Raw genomic sequence first — 11,605 nt, forward strand, 5'->3', positions numbered from 1 at the left:
GACTGTCTGGTTTCCATGTGGAAAGCCAATAAGCACAAATTGGTAGTCATGTAGAATAGACAATTGACTAGTCAGAGGAAGTAATAGTAGTTGATTTGTGGATAGATTCAAGTTTTGAATTTTTAGGGAACTGTGAATGCGGTCCGGAAATAGCGAACACATTTGCTTCGATTCGGAAATTGCGAACGCGGTCCCCTGGGGTGTAAGTCAATAACAACAGACGGACACACACACACACACAGACACGTCGAAATTAGAACCTCTCTGTGACATACGTCACTCGGAGAGGTAAAAACATGTAATGTAACACTTAAACTTCATTTTTCTCAAAAACCTTAATAGTACAGGGAAATTAGCCGAAAATACGACCAAACCTAGAACAAATTAGTAACAAGCTAATTCCAACGGTATTTCGAAGTACTAGTGGTGCTTATTAAGGGAAAAAAATTCCCCGGATTTCCGGTTGGTGGAAGACGAGCAAAAATTGCCGCCATCTTGGAAAATTTGGTTTTTTGCGATTTACGGCCGAACGGTAGGTCGAACATAAAAACGTTCAATTTATGAAAGAAAGTTCTTCCAATTATCTATCTATTGGTTTTTGAATCAACTCTTTGTGACTTACCGTTCAAAGGTTACGATTATTTTCTTGAAATACAGATTCGATTTTGATCACTTTGTATATAAAATCTACCATATATTTATGTGACAGAAGCCTTTTTCCTAATAACAGTTACGCCTAAGTATTTTTGATGGTTTATAATCTTTGTGCACGTGCATATACACAAATGTTTTGCATGGTGTAGGGGGCACGAAATTGCTTTAAAGCCATGTTCACACTTGCACAGGGTAAAGCGGCTCGAAGTGATTCAAACCGCTTTCAAATAATAATAACTTTATTGCTGGATATTCCAAAATCGCATTGTGCCGTTCACATGTCACTTTGAAAGCGTTTTGAAGTGCTTCGAATCGGTTTTTGTGTAAGTGTGAACATGGCTTTAGAAGAGTAGCTAGCTTTTACGACCTGCGAAATCAGAGTCAGCCTTGGCCCGCGTGGGTTTTAGATGCCTTTTGGCTATATTTACAAGAGTTTTGAAAATGGAACTAAAACCAAAACAAACTTTAACAGGGCAAAGCTCAAACCTCGAGAAAGGAATTTTAATAAAAATAATCGCGAGTAGAAGGAATATAAGAGTATTAAGGGCAGAGATTACGGGAAAAATTATACTTTCTCTACACCGAACGGGAAAAAGACATAACATTACAAGCGTAAAAATGGACACGACATCATGCTGTATTTGTGACGGGCTCCTATCAAGCGAAAAAACTGTGACTGTTAAAAAAAAGGCATTCAAACCATTATTAAAGCGAGTATTGAACGTCGTGACGAGAAATTTTTAAATTTCTCGGATGAAGTGAACTCTTTTATTTTACACGAAAAATGTCGCAAAAATTACACTCGTAAGTAGAGCATTTCAAGGTTTTATATCTATATCTCAAAAGATGAGGAAGGACCTGGTTCCTTAGCAGGACCATCAGTAACTAGAGCTGTTACACCTGAGTTTAATTTCAAAGAGCAATGCCTTTTTTGTGGAAAAGCTTGCTACCCTGGTAAGAAAGAGAAAAAAGAAGCGATACGCCACGTCACGACTCTCGAAGTCAAAGGGTCAATAGAAGCAAAATGCAAAGAGCGTGGTGATGATTGGGCAGAGGAAGTTCTGAGACGCACAAATTCTTGCATCGACTTAGTAGCGGCGGAAGCGCGGTATCATAAACATTGTTTCTGTTCGTTTCAAAAACCACCAACCACAAGAAATCCTGGTAGACCAAAGAGTCAATCAGCAGAAGATGCTTTCTACAAGCTTTGTTCAAACCTAATTAACACTAAAGACAGATGCCAGTTTTCTATGTCCGAGCTACGAGATGAACTGAAATCATACTTTTCTGAAGGTATAATAAGCATGCATGTTTTTTATTTCCGTGTACGGAATCTGTATATTCAATATCTGTCGCGATATATTAAATAAGTCACGATTAATAATAATTGTAGAAACCTTTATCGAATGAAAACCGAAAAAGAAATGCGGCTTAACAGTTTACTTTTCACGTCTTGCGGTTTCTTAAACTGATTCGGAAATACTTAGCACGCACATTGTTTGGGTGTACCTCGTATGAGTAGTTCCCGGTAGAGCAGCTCCCGAAATAGCAGCCGCGATTCCAAAAAGACAGCGGCGTTCTTCAAAACTGCTGTTTTAGAAATAGCGGCCGCTGTTTTAGAAATAGCGGCTGCTATTTTGGGAAATAGCAGTGTTTGTCTTCAGTTTCGAGTATTTCTTAACAATACAGTTATATTCGTTGTTTTCGAAAACCACCTTTTTCTGTGATAATTTAGTCAGTAATATGACCTACTAACGGATCGTGTTTTTAAAGTACACTTAAATATTACACTATTCTTCAGGCTGTATCAGTTTACAATTCTAATACCAGAATAGAAAATATTTCAAGAAAGCTTATTTTATTTCGGAAGTAAATGAAGATAAACAACAATATTTTGGAAAAGGCGTAACTTTGTTACACCTTTTCCAAAATATTACCAACCTAAGTCTAACCAATCAAAACAAAACGTAAAAAACCCAACCGAACCCAACCTAACCTAACCTAACCAAACTTAACCTAACCTAACCTAACCTAACCAAACCTAACCTAACCAAACCTAACCAAACCTAACCTAACCGTTACACCTTTTCAAAATATTACCAACCTAAGTCTAACCAATCAAAACAAAACCTAAAAAACCCAACCGAACCCAACCTAACCTAACCCAACCCAACCCAACCCAACCCAACCTAACCTAACCTAACCTAACCTAACCTAACCTAACCTAACCTAGCCTAACCTAACCTAACCTAACCTAACCTAACCAAACCTAACCTAAAATAACACTATTGGGGGTTCAAATAATCAACTCGAAGCTAACCATATCTGACCTAGTTCTATTTAAGTTCATATAACACAGCGTACACCATAAAAAGAGCAGTCGTATTTTGCATTCCTGTTTTTCTGCTCTTTAGAGAACTGCTGTAATGGTACGCCGCGTTTACGAGAACCGCTGTAATGGTACGCCGCGTTTACGAGAACCGCTGTATCGGTAACTGTTGTAACGGGTAAACTGCCATTTCGGGAACTGCTGATATGAGGACCGCTATTATGGAATCCGCTAATACGGGAACCGCTCATCTGAGGGCTTCCCCATTGTTTTCGCTTGCAGATGATGGAATTTGGAGTTTCAAGTATTTGAAAATAAGACTGAAAGGCTTTTTCGGAGAAAACATTGTAATCACGGAGCACATTGGCGTAAACAATATTTTATGCTTCAAAGGCACAATGGAAAAAGTAATCAATAATCAATGGTACAAAGATAGGAAAGAAAACGAAGTTGAGGAACGAAAACGAATTCTAATAGCCGCGGCTAATATCTTGCGTGAAGATATCCGCTTGGAAGTTTGCAACTGTGACATTTATCCGTCATATGAAGAGATAACTTCCGGAGGCCAAAATGATACACCAGAAACATTTGATCTCATTATGACATCGTTATTTGACATTGGGAAAAACGATAAGCTAAAGAGCATTAAAGCAAAGGCATTGTCAAACTCAATTATGTCGATAGTTCGGGCTCGGTCATACATTCCACCCCTTCTTTTTAGTTTAGCGGTTCACCTTCACAGATGGTTTGCATCCAAGCAATTACTAGATATCCTCTCTAAACTGGGCTTTTGTTTCTCTTATAAAGAAGCCACGAAATTTGAATCTTCATCCGACTTTAATTCACAATTGGCGTACAAAGTTGTCACGACACTTTTCACTCAATGAGAGGAGTGGTTTGCGTTACCCCAAAAAACTCCGCTGAAGTTACTAAGGAAGTCCTGAGACCCAAAATTCCGTATACCGCCAAGCAAGTTGGAAAATTTGAATATATACCAGTAAAATGTTTTAAAAAGGCCATCAATTCGAATGGGGTTGCTGACATACAAATAGCTTTGCCCGAGAATAATGTAGATAATTCGGAACTATTCAAGAAGATAAGATATTTAAATACTTTATGGGTTTGCGCAAAATATTTTAGCAAAATGGCACAGTGTCTTGCGTACTTCTGCGCCCACATCACAGTTCTCAACCACAAGAGTACTTGCACTACCATTCATCAATTTGGATCCCGGTAACTTGAGTACCATATACACTGTTAAAAAAAATGGAACTGTTTGACACCTTTAGAGGTGTTTCCTAATGCATCCCCAGCAGCACCTCTATTGGTGTTTAAAAGCACCAGAGAGGATGTCAATACGCACCTTTCAAAACGGTGCGAAATAATACCTTATCTGAAGGTGCTTTTTATATCCTGTGAGGTGTTTTAATCACTTTGAATAGAGGTGTATATTAATACCAGAAAAAGTGTTAATAAACCCTACAAAAAAAGGTCTTTTTGAGACTAATTTGGTGTTTTTAAATTCCATTGACGTTGGTGCTTTTTAATTCTTGTTAGGTTTAAACCATCATTCTTAATAGAGGATTATAATTATACCAGAAAGGTGTCTTTAAACTCTGTAAAAGGTGTTTTTTGAAATTATTTTTTTCAAAACACATGAGTTACCATAGATTAGTCTATCAAAATAGCTGCTCAAATCCAGTGGATTAAGGGTAAACGTTTTTCTGCTGTAAGCCTTATTCAACCGTGTAAGAATTGATATGCGTGTGAAATGGTTACTTTAACCTTTACTGTATATCCTCAATAGTTCTATTTAAGGGCCTGATTTACATCATTCAAATGTGTATTTAATTTTCGGCTCACTGTGAACCGTCAAGACCTCCTCAAAGACCCACGAATTCAAGGAACCAATCCGAACAACGCCTACCCTAACATTTCGAAGTAAGATTTAGTGAAACTAGGAAAGTTAAATTTCAAGTTTACACTGTATATAAATGTAGTAAAGCTGAATTTAAAAGTAAACACCAAATTTGATATATTAATATAAAAGATCTTCTTGGAATATTGAAATGAAACAGAACTTTATAGCTACAAAACTACTTAAAGAATCGTAATGCCGAATCATACTTAAAATATTTTCATTTAATATTCTACAATAAGAAAATGTTATGGTTTTGTAAGAGATAATTTTATCCTACTCGCTTTATATTAACTTTGATATGCGTGTAGTGTTTCGACTCAGATGCAATCTTCATTACTCGTTCTATATCAACTTTCACTTGTGTCGTTCCGAAGAAAGAAAATTATCTTAAATATTTAAATAAATATAAATGATATTAATTTTTTTAATCGTCAGTATTTTACGTTAGTTATAGTTAAGTGGTTTTAAGAACGTTATTTTTAAAATGTTTTTAAAATGATTTTAAACATAGCTATTGTTGAAGTTTGACTTCTAGCGTAAACCGTTTACACAATTTTTGGAAATTTAGGGTATATAAGGCGATTGATTCACAAATAGTAGGAATAAGCGCTATTGCGTCAACCTTTGGTCGAAGCCCTGCCATTAACTTAACCCGATCGCGCGTACATCTTAATCCCAACGATGATAATGGAGTAGAAGCCAATGTTTCAGATTGGCGTGTATGTGTTATACACAGAAGACTATATGATGGCGTTGTCAGAAGACAATAAGTACAGATTAGCGTGTATGTGGTATATACCATTAGAAAAACAAGTGTGGAGATAGCGTAATGAAGTAGAACTTTGAGTGACTGGGCGTGTCTGTGTGTCTGTCACCGCGTTCGCAGTGGGCAAATCGAAGCAAACGTGTTCGAAATTTCCGGAACGCGTTCGCAGTATACAGAAATTCGGAAAATGTTACTTCGTTGCTATATCCATCTTATTTAACGTCAATCATTAACTATCCGTTAAACCTTCATCTGCTGTCTAACAACCAATTGTTTCACCCAATGCTAACCGGTATTTAATGGTTTCTAACAACAACACCATGCACTAGTCTTTCGTGTACACCACATACGCCACACGTGAGACATGAGAAACGTCTAGCCTCCTAATGGCAGAGCTTCCACCAAGGGTTCACGCTGTTTTGCATTTCTTATCTCTTAGTGTGAATCAATCACCTTATATACCCAAAATTTACAAAAGTTCTGATATAGGTGTTTCCTAGAAGTATAACTTTATAGATAGCTATGTTTAAAATTATTTAAGGAATTAAATTTCTTAAACCGACCTAACTATAATTAAAGTAAAATACTGACAATTAAAATAATTCATAGCACTTATATCTAATTAATTATTTAAGATAAACTTCTTTCTTTGGAATGACAAAAAAAGAGAGTTTATATAGAACGAGTAATGAAGATTGCATCTGAATCGAAACACTACACGCATTTCAAAGTTAATATAAAGCGAGTAGGATGAAAAGATCTCTTACAAAACGATAACATTTTTTTGCAGAATATTAAATGGAAATATTTTAAATATTTTTCGGCATCACGATTCTTTTAGGAGTTGTGTAGCAATAAAGCTTTGATTATCTCAGACACTCAGATACGTCCAGTGTTATACCTCTCCGTGACGTCATCGTCACTCGGAGAGATAAAAACCTGTGTCAAGGGGAAATTCAAGTGATAATTTTATTAATTACTCTAATTCCAAGACATTCCAGCATATTGAACTCTTCGAGAATTATTTTCCAATGATTATAAAATTAAAATAAGTATAAATTCCTTCAAATATTAGAATAAGCTAGTCCTAAGAAATGTTAAATAATTTAGATTTTTAAAATCTTTGGGTTATTTTTAGGACGCTTAACTGTGCAGGTAGAATTAGTAGATTATTTCCCTCTAAGCTCATATCAATAACCTTTCACTTAAAAAAACACCATATCAGCTAAAAATGTGTAAAGTAAAGCCCAAAGGTGTTTATTCGCACCATTCGAACAGATTTATATTAAAAACACAATTTCCGTTTAAAAAACAATTTAATAAGGGTCAATTAACACCTAAAGGTGTGTCTACGTACCAGTAAATCACCATTTCCTTAAAAAATACCTTAAAAGAATCAACTAGCACCTTTTTACGGAGAAAACACCATCTCAGTTAAAAAACACTCCAAAAAGGGTGTATAAACACCTCAAGGTATTTCCGAACACCCATGAAACACCTTTTTTTCTAACAGTGTGGGTACCGATTCGTATTTCTTGGTTACGATGGAGTGAACGACGAGCAAAAGTGAGAGAAGCACCAAAGTGAACACAATTAAAATCACCTCCTAATTTAACGGAGAATAGGAAAAGAAAATTATTTTGGTGGTGAAAGGAATATTAATTTAGCGAAATTTACTGGCGTGTCCATGTTTAAGAAGGACAAAGAAGTGGACGTGACTCTCTTCGGAACAGCCGAAAGGATAAACGTTTTGGTCGTTCTGTAGGGAAAAGACGGAGTGAAATATTCCAGTCGTTTATCGAAAATTGAGCGTGGCGTATCCAACGTGAAGATATGAAATTTCTAAAACCATCGTAAGGATTAAGTATTTATAATTCTTAATTACGTAATTAACTATAAGCGTTTTAATCACTTACAGTGAACAAGTGAAGCATAGATTCGGTATATAATAAATTTAAGTAAGGAATTGGAACATGAGTCCACTTGACTCTGTAAATAGAGCGACAAAATGAATTAAAATATGACCTTAATGTGTTCTTACAACCCCTGCAACAAAAATCAACTGCGGGGACAGTACTGAATTTTAAATAGCTGGACGGTTTTTTGGATAACCTGATTTGTGACCTTAGACCGTACCCTACAGTGCGAAATGTCCGCCCAGATAAGTGTCTTGCTATCCCAGTATCTACGCACGTTTACTACGGTTGATTGCAAAATACACTTAATGGATACGAAATCGGTAAGCAAATGGACAAGAAATTTGCAATCAAACGGTCATATAATCAGCAGGAGAAAGAACACGAAATTGGTACTCTAGAGGACATGAAATTTGCAATGAAACGGTCAGAAAATCGGCAAGTGGATGGACGCGAAATCAACTGGTAAACGGTTATGAAATCGCAAGGTGAATAGACGCAAAAACGGCTTGCGGATGGACACCATGATGGCTGGCGAATGGACACTATATCGGCTGGGAAAAAGACACGATATCGGCTGGTAAATGGACACGATATCTACTGCCAAAAGTACACGATATCTACTACCAAAAGGACACGATATCTACTGCCAAATGGACACAATATCGCCTGGCAAATGGACAAGATATTTGATAGCGAATGGACACGATATCGGCTGGTAAACGAACGGACAGTTCCAAACATTTCGATCGAAACCATAATTGGGAGGGCCCATTGGACCGATCTCCCGCACTTTTGGCGGCTTTCGAAATGTGTTAAATAGCTTCAAAAGACTGCAATTATCGAAAGAGTTCATTGCTATTTAATCTTCAATAATAAAAGAGTAGCAAAGAGTTATATTTTCAAACGATTTGAAGGCTTATGTAAATATAAGGGAATGGTGAAATAAGCCATAATCCGTATCATTTTCTTTGATATTATTGTAAAATTATGCTTATAAAGACAAATTTATATTAAAATCTGGGTAAATTAACATTTTACAGTTAGTTGTTGAAATATAATGGATTTTTAAAGAAAATTGTGCTTGTAGTTCAAATTTACATCAGCAGAATCGTGGAACTTTAGTGGAGAATAAGTTTCGATATTATTTAGGTTTTCCTAACTTTTAACTCAACCGAAATCCTACACCTTGGGAAGTTTACGAAGAGTATAGGAATCGTGAGCACTTGACGAGCTCGCCGCTATCCGTCCGCTGCTAGTAATCTGTCACCATGGAGTTTTATTAAAGGAAACCACACAATTCCGTAAACTTTTATCATTAAAATAAAATAACAGAAGTTTACAATGAAAAATGGAACAAATTGAAAAAGTAGAACGTTGGCATGATATAGATACAATCCAGATAAATTCCAACAAACTCGACGAAGTTGGAACCTCAAAAGTAGAGAAGTCTAAATTGAGCACGCGCAAAACTTAATATATCGTAACTAGTGGACTGTATGATTAGAGAACTAAAATAAGGAAGTCTTAGACTTATTATGGGAAAGCCAGGGGAATGTCTCATTACAAGATAAAACCAAGGAAGTCAGGGACTGATATAATGAATAAAATAAAAACCCATGACACCTACAATATCAAATAACAATACTATATAATGGATATCAGGTACTCTCATGCAGTATAATTGTAACGGTTACTTATTCTCTACATATACACAAATATATTCTTGTTTAATTCCGTTTTCCCGGAATACTGCAAAAGGCATAGAGAAAGAAAGATACATTATAGGAGAGCATGCAGAGGCCCGGAAGCTAAAAGCGTGGATGAAAAAAGAGTTATGGGGTAGGAGCTACAGCTTCATGTATTTGAAAAAAAAGAGTGAGAGGAGCTACAGACCGAGTGAAAGTTAAAGAGCAAGGAGACAGTGTAGCAACTATCTCTATTGTACAGGGTGTTATAGGAACGTGCTTTACAAACCTATGCTAGTCAAAATAAGTCCAAAGCCTTCTTAGACAGGGTGTTCTAAAAGAGCAATAATAATTATAGGACTGAAGTACAATGAGTGGGATGTATAGTTCTATGGGAAATCATTGATCAATTTTGAAGATCGAAAATGTAACTGTATACTTCTATGAGCAGCCGATTTTGAATGTCCCATAAGGGATGCAAGCACCCCTTAACACAAGTTGTGATTGAACATTGGATTGGAGTGTTTTACCAATGACCCCTTAATTAAATTAGAAATCATTGTCTAAATCAGTTTCTTACGTTAAATTTAAGGAGTCATTGGTAAAAACACTGCTCCAATGTTCAATCATAACTTGTGTTAGGGGGTGCATGCATCCCTTACTGGGACATTCAAAATCGGCTGGTCATAGAAGAATAGACATTTGAGACCTATCGTACTGTTACACCCTGTAGAGTATCTCCCCAGTAGAAAAAGATCGTGTACAATGATGTCAAGTAGGCATTAAACAACGAAACGAAACGAAACGTAGCTAGTGTGTAGGCTATACCCATCCCATATAGAGTAAGAAAGAGAAAAGCGGGTAACTAAAAAAAGCTGCTAAGACCGGATTAGAACGCGCTCCATTCAACATCACATCACAACCCAGTATAGCCAGCTAGAGCTAGACAAGGGCGCTGAGAACAAGAATAAAAACTCTTAATAAAAAAGACAAGAGAAATTTTTCAAGATGGCTGGCCCAGCATCGTGTACTTTTTCAACAGTGCAAAGGCAGTGTGTTTTGAAGAAATGGTTAGTTAGAAGAAAGGTAATAGTTTTATTTATCAAAAATATCGAATCCCTCAGTTCCAATAAATAAATAAGTAGTTGTTACCATAAGTTTATAAGATATGTTCCATGAGTAAGACACTACCTTTACTTCGTAATGCTAGAGACTTACAGCTGGAGATAACTAGTTCGAGGGAGAACGACGGAAGCGAGAATTTAAGTCCTACACCTCGACATGGTTAATTTTGCAGGACTTCTATCAAGCTCCTATTTAGTCTGAATTACTCATTAGGCCTTTGACAGCGCCTCACCAGCAGACTTAGAAATAGCACACGTCCACTGGTCCAAAACCAGTTTATTAATTGCTTGGACTAGTTTTTTAATTCAAAAAGTGGGGGTTACTGGTCCTCGGGACCAGTTTATTAATTGCAAATCCATAGGAGAACAAAGGCTGGGACCACTCCGGAGACCAGTTTATTATTTAGGACACTAGGGGGGTCACTGGTCCCAAGGAGTAGTTTAAAAAATATCCTTATTTCCCAGACTGCTCACCAGGCGTACATCGCTTTACCCTGAATCTATGACCTACCCCAATCACTTCAAAATTACAAGCTCCAGTTTCTAACTTACCAGACCTTACAAACTTATGATAGGAACATATCTTATGAACTTATGCTACATGCTAATCATTCACGACGCTAGTTGACTTCAAAACCAGATAATCTCATGGCCATATTTTTCCCGTAGCAGACGATTTTTTTCTTGCTATGAAAGCGATCTAATTCATTTTGCAAAAACGACGCTAAACCATTTATATTGAGTAACAATATCAAGAGTAAAGTAGACTATCTAAATCGTAGATTGTTTTCTCATTATCGGAGATGTGAACCGTTAAAAGAAGAAGAAGAACAAAAAAAGGATTTTTCAAGAGGAAACTTTGGGTCCATAACCCTAGCAAACCAAGAGGCATTCCCCTTATGCTTTTCGTGTTGAAGTGTAAAAGGTTTTTAGAGCTTTACTCTTTCCAGTCTTTGGGGACTCAACTCAAAATGGCATTAGTAGCAATTAGGCTATAGTTTAAAAGACTACGGGTTTTTATCTACGGCAGTGGTTATATAATACCAACGTAGATTTATAAACGGTGTTTGGGGTGGCCTTCAGTGTGTGTGTGTGTCTGTGCGTTTGTAAAGATTGGGTACACGAAAACTTAAAAATGGCATTAGTAGAATTTAGGCTATAGTTTTAAAGACTATGGGTTTTTATCTACGACAGTGGTTATATAATC

The 11,605-nt window shown here is 36.5% G+C and overlaps 1 protein-coding gene across 1 annotated transcript; it reads left to right on the forward strand.

Moving 5' to 3' along the window:
* Positions 1 to 508: 508 nt before the first annotated feature.
* Positions 509 to 5,005, forward strand: LOC149649111 (uncharacterized). The gene is made up of 2 exons (XM_089849399.1): positions 509 to 1,947; positions 3,266 to 5,005. Exons 1-2 carry the CDS (start codon positions 1,905 to 1,907, stop codon positions 3,868 to 3,870), a joined length of 648 nt encoding a protein of 215 aa, XP_089705525.1. The 5' UTR covers positions 509 to 1,904; the 3' UTR covers positions 3,871 to 5,005.
* The last annotated feature ends 6,600 nt before the right edge of the window (positions 5,006 to 11,605 follow it).

The sequence above is a fragment of the Phalangium opilio genome, unplaced genomic scaffold (genome assembly GCF_054372755.1).
Source record: "Phalangium opilio isolate 3A_F unplaced genomic scaffold, DU_Popi_V2 ptg000088l_1, whole genome shotgun sequence".
Taxonomy (NCBI): Eukaryota; Metazoa; Arthropoda; class Arachnida; order Opiliones; family Phalangiidae; genus Phalangium; species Phalangium opilio.

Excerpts from the sequence above, each read along its gene's own strand:
- LOC149649111 (XM_089849399.1), top strand. The coding sequence starts at position 1,905 with ATGTCCGAGCTACGAGATGAACTGAAATCATACTTTTCTGAAG. Across the intron at positions 1,948-3,265 it reads GAAATCATACTTTTCTGAAG|ATGATGGAATTTGGAGTTTC; the intron begins GTATAATAAGCA and ends TTTCGCTTGCAG.